Source organism: Larus michahellis, chromosome 3 (assembly GCF_964199755.1).
Source record: "Larus michahellis chromosome 3, bLarMic1.1, whole genome shotgun sequence".
Classification (NCBI taxonomy): Eukaryota; Metazoa; Chordata; class Aves; order Charadriiformes; family Laridae; genus Larus; species Larus michahellis.
The window spans coordinates 35533101-35551495 of NC_133898.1; the positions used below are offsets into that span (position 1 = coordinate 35533101).

The 18395-nt window shown below is 41.7% G+C and overlaps 1 protein-coding gene across 5 annotated transcripts in view; it reads left to right on the forward strand.

Moving 5' to 3' along the window:
- The window catches only part of TTC7A (tetratricopeptide repeat domain 7A), a 176218-nt gene that overhangs the window by 4737 nt on the left and 153086 nt on the right, over positions 1-18395 (forward strand). For 3 of the 5 annotated variants that reach the window (XM_074579665.1, XM_074579662.1, XM_074579663.1), the window contains exons 3-4: positions 710-878; positions 17134-17264. In XM_074579665.1, coding sequence (XP_074435766.1) covers positions 710-878; positions 17134-17264 — 300 coding nt within the window. Of the gene's footprint in view, positions 1-709; positions 879-1611; positions 1671-14562; positions 14618-17133; positions 17265-18395 lie in introns of those variants that run through there. The other 2 variants (XM_074579664.1, XM_074579667.1) reach the window with 2 other exon arrangements.

Here is an 18395-nt window from a genome sequence, read left to right on the forward strand (position 1 = left end):
TTACTGGTGACTTGGCTACAGGTGCAGCACTGACCTTGTATTGATTACATGTATTTAGAAAAATGAGTATGAAGCTTTGGAAACTTCTCATGTTTTCCAAAGCATAAAAAGGGTTTGAATGGATGTATTTTACTAAGATTTTTTTGTTACACAGTTTTGTATGTGTGTTTTCAATTCTTAAGAAACAAAAAAAAAAATCTTAGAAATTGCAGGCATGCCTTCTGTTTTTCTAGCGTTGCCTGAAAATTCTTTGATAACTTAAGAAAATTTGGGACCTTTATTGCTCTTTAGTTAAATGTACAGAGGAGAGGGGATCACTTGACTAAAAAGTGATGCTTTCTGCCTAGTTTAAAAGCAGGGGATTTTCTTGGTATGTATGTATGTAGTTCAGGCAATACCGGGCTTTTATGTGCTATCTGTGGCTGGTGAATCAATAGAGTAGGTCAGTTGAAATCGACGAGGTGGCTTGTAAGCTGTGTATTTCCAAACTGAGCTTCAAAGTACTTGCCTGACCTTTGTTGCTTGCTGCTGTCATCAGCATTGCCCTAAGATCTCTAGATGCTTAAATTCTTCCTGCTCTGGCCTGTGGGGCTAGAAACGTTGAGAGGAAAGCATTATGAATCTGCTTAATTTGTTCTGAAGTATCTCATTCTTGCTGTCTGGTATTGTACCATGTAAACACTCTTTTCCTCTTCCTGCTCCATTTCAGCCTAAGTATATGACAGAAGCTATGCTGATCCTAGGAAAGCTTCATTATGTGGAGGGATCCTACAGAGATGCCATCAGCATGTATGCAAAAGCAGGAATTGATGACCTCTCAACAAAAGATGAACCCCTGTACATGCTGCGTTTGGTAACTGAAGCCTTTGTTATTAAAGGTAAAGGACTGCATATGCGTATTTGAAGTATGCTGTGTTTCGGTATGCTGAAGTTGAAGGTATTTCTCCAAGTGATTTGATTGGAGCGGAGTTAGGGCAGTGTTGTATGCTTTAGAAAATCCTACTGGGTATGGTCTGTGTAGTTTATACTTAAAGGCATTATGGAGTCTTAGTCCATGGTTTTTAAACTTGGCTGGCTTGTAATGAAAAGCTTGAAATTGGAAATCTTGCGGTAACCATTGGCTGTAAGTCAGCAACATGCTTGAGCTTGTGCATCCATTTTGGGAAAATCTTAATCAAGCACTCAGCTGAATTGGGGCCTATGCTTTCTCTTAGAACGAGTTCATCCACTTGTAAATTTTAACGATTTCTGTGAATTAAGCAAGGATGATGTTTCCAAGTTTTAAACTCTGGACTAACAGAATATGTGCTTTCAAAGCAGGTAGTATATTTTTGCAATGCATGTCACACAGTATCAGACCTTATGTACAAGCAGGAATCTCTCCTCCCCCTTGTAATTCTACAGACATTGCACTGTTTGAGAGATCCTAATAAAAACTGCCTCTATGGGTAGTGAAATTGCATTTCCTTTTTGAGTGGGGGAAAGGAAGACCCTAGTCAGTTTTTGACTTGGGGGGAAAAAAGACCAGTAATCTTCTCCTTCATTTGCTTTCAGTTCCTTTATAAATGTTGCTCAAGTACTGCTACCTATCTACTGCTTTCTACTCTTTTCAGCATGTCCACCAGCTAATTAGGTGAATGAGAACTCTGATGATCAGATACCTTCAACTGGTATGTAAAAGAGTGAAACCAAATCAACCCAAAATACTGTTTGACTGGGCTGCTAGTACTGCTGATAATAATCTGGGTGTTTCATGATCTCACACGGTCATTCAGCTTTTTTTAAAACCTATTTGTGCTGCTTTGCTTGCTTTGATTTTGTTTTCTGTGGCACTGGTTGAATCTGCTTCATTAACGAGCTTTTGTGGCGTAGGACTCATTTACTTGTAACTCGCACTAATACTTGCATGGCGTAGAGGAGTGAGTAACTGCCAGTGCGTTCATAGCAGCGTATTTGAGAGCAACGGTTGGTGCGCTCCAGAGTCTGAAGGAGATGCACTGTCCTCACTGGGAACTGGGTAAGGCCCTTGGCGAGGTGGGAGTGTAATAATAAGGTATGCATGAATGCTGATGAAACAACATGGTTCCTGGAAGGCCTCCTCTGTGGTATTGACTACTTCACTTGCATATGAAGATATTTCGGGTGAGGTGTTTGCCTCAGAGGATCAGGCCGTATATTTTTTCCCCCACGTCATTTAGCATGGAACGTAAATATTGTGTTGCCCCTGTGTTTGTGTGTGCCATTGCAGAGCATCCTCTGTGCTGTTACTGTTCCACAGTGTTTATCCTCCATGATCATTATTTTCAGATTAGCCAAGATAACAAGGGTCTAGTAAATCGCTTAGTATTCTACCAAAGTTTCTGACAGAGAAAAGTCCAGCAAAGTGAAGCTTGTCCAGCTGAGTTTGGAGGGGACACTCGCTGCTACGATCGCGGTACCCCATGCCATGTGCTCAACCTCCCAGTTTTAGAGAAAAAAGCCCTTAAAGGTTAGAAATTTGTACAGGTAACTGTGGCAATAGTAGTGTGAATTTAAATTTTCATTTCAAAACATACCTGTCCAGGCTACCTCTGCAGGGCAAGTAACAACACAGAGTTGAATTGTTTAAAATTCACTTATACTTTATGCTAAAGATTTTTCTTATTCCCCTTTTGTCATTTGGTATCTCTGCAGAAATTCTGTTGATCCATACCATATTATTGCCTTCGGTTGAACTACTGGTTGCTTATGCAAACTGAAACCTTCTTTAAAGATGCTCTTGAACATCGCTGGTAGTAAAACTTTTGCAGGGATCATTTAGGCAACAAACTAGAAAAGCCACAGTCCTGTCTTTATTTCAGGGCAGAACTTAGGTTCCCCATTTATCTTCTTACTTAGATTTTCAGTAGTGGGAGAAAATAGTTGGTTTAATAAAATATGTCTGTTCATACAGCATTGGTTAGACACCAGAACTTTATATCACTTCTTAGTATGAACCTGAAACCACCTTGGTTTTGAGTAGCTAGTACTGCTAGGTTGTGCCTATATGCGGAATGGCAGTGTAGGTCCCCAAGGATTCGGGATTATGCTGGAAAGGTCATTGAAGAAAGAAAAGTCAAATCACACCCTTTTACCGTTGGAAACAAACAAAAATGTAATGAGAAAGTTATGGGATACACTGGGGGGAGCTGTATGGATAAAGTCAGTGGTAGAAATGAAATGTGAACCAGCAAAACTGAGTTTGCTTTTTTTAGAGCACCTGAGGTCCGCAACACTGAAGGCTGGACGTTAAACTAAATCTCTGGGGTCTTCCTCTGAAGGTCCATAGCATGTAGAAGGTTCATATTCTGGTAAAAAGCAATATGGATTTTATACCTTTGTCATTGGACTGCAGAAGTTGAACAGGGAAAAAGTTTCTTGCTTGCCTTGCTCAGTAGACTTCCACCGAAGCTGAGTATTGAGCAGTGAATGTTGAAGTTACTTATAAATGCGGGGACTCGAGCAGTTGACAAGTCACAGAAGAAATGGCAGAGAGGACAAGACTCCTTCAGTTTCTCAACTGACTGCTTCTGCTTGTCCTGTTTCTAAATCCCCACATTGTGAAGAGAGAAGTTCTGTGAGCACCATGAGTGGAGCTCTGACAACAGTTTGATTTTTCATGATGACTAATTTTAACCTCTTATGGTTAGTTGGTGGGTGGTTGGTCTGGACTTGTCTCCTCCCTCCCCATCCACCGTGAAGTTAATTTCTCCTTAAAACCTCTGCTCAGTTCACAGTACAGCAGGTGATCTCTGATGCAAGCAGTTCTGTCTCTTGCATAAAACAGTATTGAGTAAGCAAACTTGCTCTCATTTTGCTTCTAATTCACTTGGGACATGTTGTGGCTTCGTTATCTGGCATTGTCCATTTGAAACAAGCAAGCAAAAAAGATATCAGAACAACGTGTGTAACTGCCAGAGCCTGTTGGTTTCCCTCTGGCTGTGCTTGCTGCAGAAACCTTGCAGAGATCTCTGTCTGCTCCCAGTGGATAAATGTTCCTGGTAGTAGGGTAGGTCACAACATAACCTTTTACAAAGCACGGTATCGCTCTAGCCAGGGCTTCAGCACACCTAAATTCCATGTCAGTTGAAAGGCTTCTATGGTGTTGCAATGTGTGTTGCACAGCCTTTCTTGCTGCGCTGCGTGAGAGTGTGTCGAGAGCGGTGTTAACTGAAGGAGACTGTTGTCAGCCTGAGCGATGAAGGCTCAGGCAGGGCTGATGTGGCACGTGGGTCCTATCTGTAAGGACTGAGAGTGCCTTTGGCTTGCTGCAGTGCTTGCGGTCAGGATGTGTGGCACCGGAGCTTCTGCAAGGTGAGTCAGCGCTGTGCAGAGGAGCTCCCTGTGTCCATCAGAGCAACTGTCAGGCCAGGCACTGGACTTCTTCCACCTGGAGGAGGGTAGCCTGGAGATAGGTAGCTATCTAAATCTGTGCAGCAATGATGTAGTATTGCAAATGGTATCTAGCTGGTTTTCTAGTGAGTTGAAGCTTTAACAGTCCCACTGCCTCTTTTTCTCTTTTTCTCCCAGTCCATCCTGCAGTAATTTTTGTGTTGTTATTGGCCATTTTCAGCTCAGGGTAGGTTTAATTCATGCAACTCCAGTCTGAACTCTCTGTACAGTCAGAAACTGGCAGTTCTGGGGTGATTCATCACGTCTTCAAATGGTGTCTGACACAGATGAAGCGCACGGTATTGTACAATACAGCCTCCTCTGGTGACTGAGGGGAGGCTGTGGATTAACTTTTTTGTGGGTATCTAAATATGGGTGAGATTAATCCCTTGTATCAAAAGGCTGCAGTGCGAGCTCGGCATTTTTAGGCCTTAGAAAAATCCATGTGGAAGAGAACAAGGTGATGCTGTGTCTGTAAGAAGCCTTGATCATAGTCTGTGTTTTGTTATAACAAGTCACACGTACAAGGAAAAGAGACTTTGATAGTTCAATGTCTCGGAGCAGTCTTTATTTTGTTCTTGAACCCGTTTAAGTCATTTAAAGCTGTTTAAGATCTGTAGTGTGACACTCCGAAAAAACGTAAGATCATGAGAAACTCTGCTGAATTGAGCCACTGGTCTTTATGAGCCCTCCTAAGAGCTGCGAATGCCATTGCTGAAAGCAAAACCCTGAATCCACCATGTGAGGGTTTTTCCTAAGCTTGATTACGCTAAACAGCCTGGAGCCTGCATCCAAGGTTCTGGGTTCAGTCCAGCTCTTTGTGGGTTTTTAGCGTTTTTTGTTTGTTCATTTTTAGGACAAACTGCTATCTTACATGTTTTCCTGTTTCTCTTACGGTTGTATCTTTTAAAACTTCAATGATAATGAGGTCAGTATTGCTTGGAAGTATATTGTTCTGCTTTCTCGCCCTGTGAAATCTTTGTCTTGGATTTGTAATACTGGAAGTGGTTGTTTGGAGGTTATGCTGGTGAAAGGAAAATAGTGATATCACACAGAGATAATAAACAGAAAAACTGACCTTTTACTCAGCTGGTTTGAAAACTACCTGGTTGGTTTTAATCATGACTTTAAATTGACTAACTGAAGCCTTGAAATTTGAATAATCTATATTAAACTTCCTTTTGTGCTTCTGCTGCTTAATTAATTTCTTATTGTGTTGGTTTGCAGAACTATTAAAAACATGTAGGTTTGCGTTCAGTAAACATAAGTCTGGTAATAAAACTGTTCATTCTAACTAATCAGAGGATACATCACCCACTCATTCATACACTTAATTGGAGTCTTTAATTTTGACATTTTCTTGGGTGTCATTCATTTTCTAATACGGTTTTCCACAGGATGATTAATTTCCTAGGTTAGATTTGTATTCAGCTGAACTTGTTTGGAAATTAGAATAAAATGTACAGTTAAAGGTAGCTTTATTGCAAAGCTAAGTTCTGATAAATCTACTTTTTCCTCTTCTCTTTAAAGAATTCGATTAAGAAAATCTTTTCAGGTAAACAAATGAATTTCACTTGTTACAGTGTTGTAACTCAGTGTTTCTGCTAAGTGTGAAAACTGGTAAATTTCTTGTCATGCGTGCATTTTTTTAAAAAATTTGTAACTTAAAATGGGAAAAATAAGCTTTCCTGTTTGGTTTTATTTAGTCAAAACTTTGTTGGTTCATCAGCTCTGAAAAGCTAATGATTGAACTAAATTAGTGGAGAGAATTGAAAGGGAGAAAGAAATGTGGGGTGCGTTATTTTGTTCTTGTTTTTTTTTTGTCTTCCCTGGAAGAAAGTGCCTCTACTTTAAAGACTTATTTCAGTACTTCATCAAACTCTTATTTCAGATCCTAAGCCAGTAACTTCTCCATTTTTTTTTTTTAACTAAAAGCTGCCAATCCCATAGTGCAAGGATATATTGCATCCAAACAATGTTCATGGACTATTGTGTGTTATAGACTTAACTTCAGCAGCCTTTCTTTTAAACAGAGTGCTTCTGAAAACAGAATTTCCAGTTAGCTTCTCTGGGATGAGATTTTTGTCTCCTTAGTTTTTGATGAAGGAGATGGCAATACCCAAACTAGTGAGTGTACAGGAATACAGACTGTGTGGAATGATTCTGAGTGCCAGGAGTTCGAACGATTTCAAGTACAGATAAACTGAGTTTGGAAACGTTTTGTGACTTTGCACGTTCATAATTTATTTCATAATCTTCTTTCGAACATGTATTTACTCTTCTAACTTATTTTTACAGGAAGCATTTTCATTTCAGGTCATGTTTTACAAACGTGTTAACAGGCCATAACGTGCACTTTCTGAGCCTGCTCCTCATTTCAGAGGACATAACATTTTGCAAGGTGCAGTCTCCTTTTTCCAGACAAGCATTTGGAATACTATTCTGCCTTCCGATTCAAAAAAAACCCCTCCCTGTGGTTATGCATACTCTTGTGCTTGGGATCTTTTGCACAGGCTGATTTTAGAGAGTTCTTGAACTCAGAATGACTCTGCTGTAATATCTAAAAAGAGATAGTATGTGGAGGCCTTACTATATAAGGACATACCTTGTCTTGTCAACTGACAAGTATAGGAAATGGATTAATGGAAGGTTGATGGCATTTTTTCCGTGTTCAAATAAATAATTTTCTTTAGGTCCTCTCTGGGCACTAAGGGGTGAAAGTAAAAGCATGTTTTCAATTGCACATGTCAAGATAAAGGTGATCCATTTCTGTATTATTGTTCAGTAGCCAGATGACTATAAGGAAAATACCCAGATCTGGTAGTGGTAAAAAAAAGAGGGAACCCAGCTCTTCCTCCCCTCCTTCCAGCACAACCGAATTCCCCCTAAAAAGTTGAGTTTTCATCCTGCCTGCATTGCTACTACTGACTGACACGGGGGCAGCGTACTGTAATGTACCCATTTAGCAGAAATGGGCAGTAGGTTGTAAAGGACAGGGAAAAATCCTAAGAGCCTGAATTCTCTCCCTGCCTCTCCCCATTAGTTAGTCAATTATTAGTCCCTATTAGTATCAATTATTATGTTGCTCAGGCACTGTTGACATCATGGTATGCTTACTGTAGGCTCTTACTTGAGAGTCTAAATCTTCTCTACCCTAATCATCCCGTTTACACCAGGAGAGTTGTTACTTTAAAGCGTGCTGGCTTCACTGGGACTCCAGTTCACTACTGTTTGGAACCTGCCCACCTTGCAAGCAACAGTGCTGCCAGAGGTGCTTGAATTCCTTGTAGTGTTCAGGGGAGCAGCAAAGACTTTCCTAAAGACAGCATAGTCTTTGGGAAAGTTTGCTGATTGTGATGAGCCAGAATTATACAAGGCACAAAGTTAAGAAGAGAAAAGCATAGGTTTGGGTGAAAGTTGTGGGGAAAAATTATCTAAAGCTTTGCTTTTACTTTTTTCATACAAATATATTGTTCTTGTGTGGTAATGGGCTTCATGAGAACGATTGACGCTTGGCAGTACGTAGCTGTTTTAACCTAGATGTTGCTTTTGAGATGATGTACTGGCTTGTACTAGTCTCCTCCTGTTCCTTAACTGCTGTTTCTTTTACTGGCAGCCACTCAGTGAGGTTACTTTTGCCAGTATTTTCAGCTGCTGCTGTGACTAAGTAGACCTGCAATGGAAGAAAAAAATTGTTTTCTTTTTCATTATTTTATTTTTATTTTTTTAAAAGGGTCTGTCAGGGGCAGGACGCAAATTCATTTACGTTGGAATCCTTCCCTGATGAGTAAAAATAGATGAGATTTATATCTTTGAGCACCGAGATCTGTGGGAGGTGGGTTCCTTTAAACAGAGCCTAAATAATAAAACTAGTTTTCTTGCCTGACGGTTAGGAAAATTGAGTCCCAGCCACGAGGCTGTATGATGCAATATGACATTAAAAAATGAGTAACTGAGGGTAAGGCATTTTGTTGGCAGAACTTGTTTTCACTTTTGCCTGACAAAAACTGCGTCTTTTAAATGTTAATCCTCATCGGAGAGAGACTTTGTTCTGTACCTGGTATACACTTCAAAGTGCTGGTGTTCACAGTTCTGCCAGCTTGACAGGAAGCACGCTGTTTATTCATGTTGGCATCAGAGCAGCTGTCTGATAGGCAAAAGCCCCGATTTGTAGATGCTGCTGTCTTGATAAAAGGGCCTAGTATTAGTATGTCTTATGTGGGTTTTCGGCATAGAAATTTAAGAGTTTAGAGTTGCTCTTATGTTGTGACAGTGACGACTTCAAAACTGTTGCATGTTGGTGAATTGTGTGCCTTGGTGCCACTGCTTTTTGGCTTTGATGTGAAAGAGTTGCCAGACCCAGGCTTGGCATTCTTGGTGCACCTAGGCTTCCTCTGGCAGCCAGGGAAGCAGGTTTGGTTGCTGCGCCTCTTGAGCTCTTCTCTGCCATTGGGTAGGGTAGTTTACTTTTTTTTTTTTCTATTTGCAGTTTAGAAGTAGTTTGTTAAGCACCATCTGCTATGCATACATACAGCATGGGTATGATTTTAGACTTTTGAGAGGAGTTAGCTGCAGGCCACTAAAGGCAAATAACTGAACTTTGGAAAGTGGAAAAGGAAATTAACTTCTTGTTCCTTTTGTTAATGAGATTTACTTTCTGTGATGGTAAAGTTTCGTTAGTCTTCCGTTCCCTTCTCCACACACAATTGCAGGTGCTGGTTGTACACACGCACGAAACCTTCTCTGCCTCCTGCACTATAATTTAGTTCTCTGAAGCTGTGGGGTCAGCAGCATCAGGAGATACAAGAGTAGTTTCACATGCTTTTCTGAGGAAACGGAACAAGGAATGCACAGTGTTTGTGTGGGGAATATGAGACAACATGCTGCACTCTTTTCACTAAAAGAAAATAAATACAAATGTACTCTCAGATGGCCTAAGCTAGGGGTAGCATTTAGATGCCTGTGATGCTGTCCCTGTGCTGGGGCTGTGTTGTGTAGCATGGTGTGTGTGTGTCCAGTGGCTATGGGAAGATTTCCCTGTGCTGCTTTACCTTGGAGTAAGCTCCGGATGTCTCTGACAATCTTTTAAGTTACAGGGGAACAAGCCTGTTAGTCCTCACAGGGTATGTCTGTTTTAAAAAAAATAAGTAGAATTGGCACTCTATCCTTCCGTCTTCTCCTTCCTGGTCCCAAAGTACACACGAAGGTGGGGTACTCTGGTTCAGTGACTGTGACTGCAGCTAGAAGAGAACTTTCTCACTGTTGATGCTGTCTGGCAGAGATGCAGATGAGCTCAAGATGAATAAATCCCAATACTGGTCATCAGCACCATCTCTCTGCCTTGTGCCCCATACACGTTTCTTTTTTTTTTTTTTTTTTTTCTCATCTGCTTCTGCCTGTTGTATTTAGACCAGGGAAGAAAATGTAATTCTTGCAGCATGCCGTGGAAGTTTATGGATGTTGATGGTGTTGACAAAGTCCTTTAGATGTGAGGCTGTAAGAGATTGCCGTTCTCCCCCGTGTTTGCTGTGCCCCGTAGCATTGCTCCAGCAGAGGTGTCTCCTTAACTGCTATCGGATATGTCATGCAACTGAGGTGACCTCTTGTACCAGGACAATTAACAGGTTCTAGCAGTCGTCCCCAGCGTGGGGTGCATGGGCCTCAGGTAGTGTGCAAGATGATCCACTGGAATGCAGGACAAAAATATTGGAACTTCTATTTATATTTATTTTTTTCTTTAAAAAATCCCAACAACACACCGTTAAAATTAAGCTATACTAATGTATTGTATTGACAGTGGTGCCCTTGCTCAGTCTATATGTCTGAGGGTGCCATGTCCACAAAGTGTCTTGCGGAAGGGTGGATGTTCAACAGTGCAGAGGGGCTCACAGGGACTCCCTTACTTGTTCGTTCACTTCCAGTGTATTGCAGTTCAGGTGTGCCTGGTTAAGTGGATTTATGTATTATATTATCTAGTTCTAATTAAACTAACCCTCATGACATAGACAAGTAGCTTAAAGATTCCATCAAAGAAATTGCGGATTGCAGGTCATACTAATACCACGAGCACAAGTGAACAATAAGAAAATGTCAGAGCTGACACTACTCCTAGCACGAGCTCTTCATCAGCCACATTATGAGGTAAAAGCAATGACAATCTAATCAGATCTAATCAGCAATGTTTGAAGTCCTGCGATACTCAATTCAGTACGTAAAAAAATTTTCATTAAACTTACTGGTAAATTTTTAGAAGCCTCTTTTGAGATTTCTTACATGAGAGCAAAACATGAAAAACTACATACCATTGGGGAAACACTTGTACTTCCTGCTGCAGCAAAATGGCTGAGAGAATTCACAGAAGACAGTATGACAACACACTAAAATGCATTCCTTTGGAATGCATGTAGGCAACATTGCCAAAGACTTGAAGAAACAAGTATTAGAACAAATTACGTGGTGTGGGAGGTTTGCTATACAGTTGCACAAAAGTACAAATGTTCCTCATATGTCTCAGCTTACGGAGCTTGCTCAATTCTGGTTCAGTAACAAAATACACTAAGAACTACTTAGCAGCAAAGTGGGACGCAGAAGTGCACGAAGAAGTGCATGAAGTGCTGTAGGATGCCATCAATGTGGTTAACTTTATAAACACAAGACTGTTAAATAGAATCTTTACAGTACTTTGTCATGAGATTGACCATGAAAGTCTTTTCTAACATGCCAAAACTCACTGGTTGTCTCATGGAAAAGTGCTTAAAAAGTTGTCAGACTTAAAGATGAGTTATGCCTTCTTGCTTTTACAAAAATTCAAGTGTTCTGAATTTGCTGGCCTTTCCTGTGGTAACAGGTGACTGTCAGTAGCATGCTACCTAGCAGGTACTTTTGAAAAAATAAACATAAATATATAATAAAGACTTTGTAAAGCAGTGTGTGCATGTAACTATATACATATGTTGGGTGTGCATGCTCAATAATTTTTATTTTTTTTTTATACTCATGCTGTGTATGATCAAAAAAGTTTGGAGACCACTGTGTTACAGGTTAAACTTAAGGTTCAAAGATCTGCCATGAAACTCGAGAGCAGCCAGCTGATAAGCAGCAGGTCTTGGGATGCCCAGGAAAAGAAGCATCTTTGCATTAGGGTTGTTCATTTCTGCAGTAAAATATGCAGTGTGATGCGGAGCATACACAGCATTGATCAAGGGTAGGTGACTGAGGCTGCATCTCAGGGGAGTGCTTGCCACCTTCTGCCTTCACAGCCACTCAATCAAAAAGCTGTCCTAGTTTTAACGGTCAGCTTTAGTTGTAATTCCAAGTCTAACCAGATGGAGTTCTTCATCTCAAAATAACTGGAGTAACAGCGTTAGCATTGGTTTACTGCATTTAGGGGGAAGGCTGGGAGTAGGAGTCTTGAGTTCTGCTTTGATGCAACTGAGCAGCCTTGCCCGAGTTACTTATATTTTGAGGCTTCCTTCCCAGCTTACACACAAAAAGGTCTTCGGATAATTTTATTTAGGGTTAAGGGGATTTTTTTGCCTATCTTTGAGACTTTTAGATGAAAAATACCTTAAGATTATAACAGATCGCTGTGAATATACAATAATCCTGTATAGTAGGAAGCAATGGTGAAATAAGTTTGAGCAGCTTTCTTGGAAAACAAAACTCTCTTCCTCCACCACCTTTCATGAGGTGCAGTATGAATGAATGTATTCAAAGGCTTCTCAGCCTTCCTTTCCCCTCTACTTCTATTTGCACGGCAAATAAATTCTGCTGAAAAATCATAGCTTAATTGCTGGGGAGATGAGTGTCAAAATCCATGATGTGAATTACTTAAACTGCTGTGAATTGTGGCAGAAATAATGTGTAGTGCAGGGTCTTGCCTGTGTCAGCCTAATCCTGACTGCTGCTTTGGCTTGTTGAGGTTCAGGCTCTTTTGCTTTCCAAGGCATTGTAATAGGTTGATTGAGGGCTGTGCTCTTAAGTTCAAACCTTAGCTGGCAGGGCAGGCTGGTTGTAATACCATTTCTAAAATGGCTTCGTTGTGATTTTGAATTTTGTCTTTGAAAAGTGTTTAGTGTTCTGCTGAACCTAGTCAGCATGCGTGTGTATATGTGTGAAGACTAGTCTCAAAAATAGTCTTGTTTCAATGGTAATTGATTTTCTAGAGCTACCCTTCTGAACTAGGCTGAAGGCGGCATGCTAGAAATTAAGTGCACCCTCCCCTTGGGGACAGCCACACGGGATGACCTGGTGTTCGCCACAGAGCGAGGGTGTGCACACAACCAGCTTCCTTGCAGCGGTTGCCACGCAATATGTTGACACCTGGCTTACCTCAAGACAAATGACTTGTCTTCCTGTAGCTAGAGTAAAACTCTTGCGCGCACTTAGCGTAGCAGCATGCTGGCTTGTGGCCCGGATGGCCTGTCTGTGCGGCACAGGAGCATAGGTGCTGTAACCTTGCTTTGCTGACTGGGGCTGATGCTGTTGGCAGGGCTCGAAGTTCCACCCTAAGCTGTCTTTTTGCTTCAAGATGCCATAGCTGTGTTCAGTACAGAGCGTAGCACCAGGACACAATACAAGAGGTAGGCTTCACGCTCTGTGTGCCGTTTTTCTTTGATTCCTTCCTGAGGTTGCCAGGTAGCTCTGATACTCCTGGGCTATGGGGTTTTAGCAGCTGCAAGCTAACACTGTTGGTGAAAGTAGTGTGCTGCTGCTGACCCTGAATTCTTCCACCAGTGAACCCACCATTCCCCAGTTGTGTTGTGTAAATTCATCCAAACACAGGAGGCTGGAAGCCTGTGTAAGAAGGAAAATGAAAAGAACCTGTGAGTGGATTAGTATATTCCTCCTACTCAGAAGGAGGAATGTGGCTATTTGGAGAACTATTTTATGAACTGGAGGAAAAGAAGAATGTCACCTTAGCCTCCTCTTCTCCATGGTGGTTGTGCAGTCTCCATCTATGCACTGAGGCTTTCAAGACCAGGCTGGGTAATGCCCTGCTTTGAGCAGAAAGTTGAACCGTGGACCTTCTGGGATCCTTTCCAGCATGAATTTTCATCTTACATTGCTGAGAATCTGATCCCGCATGTCAATGTCCACATGTATGTTCCAGTTCTGGTAATAACATCACCCCATAGTGCTGGAGCTACATGATATGATGTCTTCCCTTGGCAAGGACTGAGCGAGATGAACATGGAAATAAGCCTTCATAAAATCTCCCCTTTCAGGTTTCCATAAATGAGTGCAGTGCATTTCAGCTCTAGGTAGAAATTTGTTCAGTGACACCTCTTAAAAACCTTATGGGTTTGTTTTTTTTCCTGACATAAATGCAGATTAGGTTTAGAAGGGGAGAAGAAAGGGCAAAGATTATAGAGAGATCGAGGGCCAAAGATGAATCTTCGTGAGAACCAGAGGGGGTGAATGGAAGCCTTATCTTTATGTAGAAAAGCAGTGTTTCTATACATAGAATGTTACTGCCTCTGAAGTAGCGAGTAGAAAGAGTTTGTTCTTTTAAAAAGGACGATCTGGAAGCTTGTCTCTCTTTAAATCTTGAGCTTGGGGCATATTCTATTAGAAATCTGTGTCTTCACTATATAAAATGTTATTATGGTATATATGTAGATATATATTTAAATTTGTGCATCCGATTCATATGAGATAAGTTATAAATTGGTATTATCTTACTATAACTGGTTGTGAAAAATACCCAAGTCTCTTTACCTTAACCAGCTACCAAGAAAGCATATGGCTTTGTGCTTTTCTCAGAAGCGAGTTCTGTCTTAGCAAGAGCTACACTTTTCTTGCTAAATCCAGCGTGGAAGTAGCATGCACTTCCGTGGCTTTCTGATGCTTTTTGGGAACTGAGTTGAATTTAAAATGTATGTTGTGCTGCAGAATTTTTCCTGTGCTGATAATGGGGCGATGGAGAAGAGTTAGTGGAATTTGTGCTCTCAGGACTGGAGCGCTTGTAAGCAGTCTTGTTTAACTGCAGCTTAAGCAAATCTGTAATTGTTGGGGCTTGGCACTGTGAGAACTGAATTGGTGACTGCAAGAGTAGGGAACTTCTATTGTTATTCTTCTGTTCTTCACTTTGTCTACTGGATTTGCAATCTGCTTGCTCTAATTTTTCTTTTCATTGCGTTTCTGTGGTAGGGAAGAATAGCCCTGTTTGGATTCTGTAGAAGATTTTATACTCTGATGGCATCAGGTCAGTGCATGTGGTATTAGCAGAAAGAACCATGACTAATGTCACATCATGTGGATCATTTTTCCTTCTTGCCCTTTACAAGTAGAAAAATGTGTGCAATGTAGCATAGTATCTGTTTTAATACACTGTATATTGCACTCTACTTGCTGTGGCAAGAAACCTTTTGAAGATGTTCATCCCCCTGTCTCTCATCAGCCCCAGCTCTGTTTTTCTGACCACGTGGACGGGCATGTTTGTTGTCAGTGCCTGGTGCTGGCAAAGGCTGCTTGCTTTCCTCCCCCATGCCAGAGCTTAGAGATAGTAGCTCCTTGCAGTGGGCTGCCGCATGTATGTAAATGGCTTTTTATCAGCCTGTTCTCTCTGTGTGACATCTCCCACGATAACCACCCCCATACAGACTGTGCTAGGATGGCTCTTGCGGTTTGAGTAAATGCTGCATGCGTATTAATGTCAGTGGATTGTACTGTATTTCTTTCAGGGCCCTCAGCCCCACTTTGCACTTAAGGGGATGGTGACTCTGAAGTGCAACACTTCTTAAAATTTATTTTCAATTAAGGTGAATGACTTGAAATTCAGAGGTAGATAAAATGGACAGATCTAAGCAGATTTGTAGGCTGATTGTTCTAGCTTCAGCAGTGAATGGTTTCTTTTTCTGTGTGGTGAGTTAACGTCCTCTTTTCATTACATAGCAACAGGGTTAGGAAATAGAAGCTTTGAAATAATAGGAAAACAACGTGATCTAAAGCCAGATACTTCATAGATGGCCTAGAAGACAAAATCTGTTATATGTGGGATGCTGTACAAAGTGTATGTCAGCAGAAAGGAGACAACACAGTATAGGCATTAGTCAAAAGCAGCAAAATGATCATCATCCCTGTCCCCTACACACTGTCAGTTTGAAGTAAACCCACTCCCCCTGCTCTACTCTGGTCAGGATTTTCAAAGGTGAAAGGCCTAATGTGTGTTCCTTCAAGATACAGGTCCTTGAGGGAATGTGCCATGCACTTCTGACTCAGGAGAGGGCAGAAGGAGTGGGGAGCCACCTCCTGAGCTTGCACCAGTGGGGCATCTTCTCGTCTCAACCCACTGAACTTACTGCTTGTGTGTGGCTCAAATGTAAGATGTGAGATAGGAAAACTCCTAGCAGAGTAACCAAGGGGACAAAACAGAAACATTGAACATGAGAAGTAAACAAAGCTAACACTGCCTAGGAACCTCAGACTCCTCCAACGTGAGTGCTCATACTGGGTCGTTCATCATGGGGAAACCTGGCCCCCCATCGCCACCTCACAGCAATTTGTCAGACTCCTGAAATGAGCTGTGTGGAGGTGCTGTGTCTCCTGGGGTTGTGGGAGCCCAGGAAAGCATGGCTCTTCGTATGTGCGGTGGCTCCTCACATGGAGAAGGATCCTTTGCCATATGCTACAGCAGTCTAAATTGCTTCCTTGGAGAGGCTGTTCAGACAGCTGAACTCTTTTCTTCTTTCATCACCTCTGTGGATCTGTGTCAGGAACACTAGGATTTTTTGTTACATCTTACGTGTTTTTCACTGGTATTAGGGAGTGGTGTTATATATAAAATCTATTGGGAAGTATGTGCTGAACTTTTTACAACCTGTGTTGGGCTACTGGGCATCAGTGCCTGGTTTAGAAGACATGAGTTTCCAAATAGTGGTATATTGTAGAGATCCAGTGTGGCATAAGAACCTACACTGATCAGAGTAAAATGGGTATGTGATTGTGTAGCCTCTCCAAATAGATTTAGAGAGATAAAGGATACCATAGTGTGATGGCAGACAAGGATCTGATAATAAAAGATTTTCATGTAGGGACGATAGCTGTGGGTCTTCAATTAACATCCTTTTTGTGGGTTTGGATGATGATACAAGAACGAGTTTCAGTAGTACAAAACCCAGGGTTTTTTTCCTTTCTTTGGAAAAAAGGGTGATCTTGTGGGTAAGAGCCTCTTGTGCCTTGCTAAGAGCTTGCTGTGTGTCCATGTGCAATTTGCATGTGCTCAGATTTTCCAAGAGGCTTCAGATTTTCCGACTTTGTTTTGGTATCATTTTCCAGTTTGTTTTTTCCCCCTCAAAACTGCTGCTTATTGAAAGCTTCACTTGGAATAGTGGATGCTTAGAAATTCTCAAATCCAGTGCCAGGGTGTTTCTGAAACAGCACTTGCATTGAAGCACCCAAAATTTATAACTGCCATTGGAAATATAGGCCTTAGTTTCTCTGCTTGCTCATCCCGGCCAGGGGAATGTATGTCCTTTCTTCGTAAAGTGTTTGAAAGGCACTGTAGAAGTGTGCAGTGGCACCGTGTGTTAGAGCAGCATGACAAAAATGCCTTGCATGTGTAGGAATTATATTTTCCTGGGGGTCTTTTCCTGAAAGTCACTAAAACAAGGGGGAAACCCACCTATGGAAAAACTTTCCTGTCAGCTGGTAAATGAAGGACTAACACGGCCATACTTCTGTTCGTGGGCTCCAGTTAAAGAAGGTGTTGCCGTTTTGCAGGTCTGTCCCTGGAGCGCTCAACCAACTCAGTTGCCTCACGTGCTCGACTGTGTGAAAGGGAGCAGGAAGTCATGGCTTGTTTTGAGACAGCGTGTGTCGTTGCCCAGGTATACTTGCAGGAGCTCGAAAAGGTAAGAAAAAACATGCTCAGGGTGTTACCTGGTGGCCTGGGTGGAATATCCAGGGGTTTGAGAGTAAAAATGGTGGGGAAATGCCAAGTGATCATAGACAATAAGGAGTATGAGAACAAGTTGGAAGGAGTGAGGTGTCTCATTATAAGCAGTTGCAAAACAGCGGTTTAGCTGGGCTCTGCCTGTTTCCTTTGAGAATGAGGATTGGAAACCAGTTTTGCCTGTGGTAAAGCACTGGATGCTTCAGATATGCTCAGGCTGTATCTCAAGTTTAGCTCTTACTAAAGAGGGACTACAAAGTTTGCATAGCAAGTGCCAGCATGAAGGAACCTAAGACATTTTACATATCTGCCATGTAAATGATACACAGCAGTGGATATTGAGATCCCTAGCGAGTTCACAGTACCCTTTTTGGGTCAGCTATAGTGGTTGAACTGCCAGTGCTTCTCCTTCTCCAAGTGAAACTGGAGGAACCTAGATCATCAGTAGCAAGTAGCTGCTCAGTCAGTGGTTGGCTGGGATGCCAAGTAAGATGAGTACTGTGAGCCCTCCACTGAGCTGTAATACGTGCCACTGATTTGCTGGGCACATGCTTAGTGGTCTCTGTCTCTGTAATTTCGCCTAGCTGAGTTTAACAGGGCACACCGTGTGCTTCCATGCCCTTCCTTTGCCACACGTTATGTTTGACACCAGCACCAATGATGGCAATGCATGTTACCTGCTCTTCTGTAACTTAACAGCCTTTGACCGTCTGACCAGATGTTTCTGCTCTTCTCAGCAGCAAAGGTGTGTCTGTTCCAGGTTTTGGTTTTAATTGCATTAGAGCAAGAAAAAAAATAGCTTAGTGCATAGATAAAAATTCATTAAGAAAGCAAGCTAAAAAGTTGTCTCGTCTATCTGTTTGGAGGAAAAAAAAAGCTGAAGGCTTTTTTATTTAAAATTAGGTACTGTCCTTCCCCTGTGGAAGGATGAGTACCTGCCAGTACTGGGGAATGTAAATGTTTATACTTACAGCTTGTGTCTTCAAAGAAGGGAAATAGTTTGAACTGTAATTCATTCGTCTTCTGGACACAGAGACAAGGATGCAGGATTACTGATAGATGTACTAGAAGTCCATAGGCCTTCTCCAAT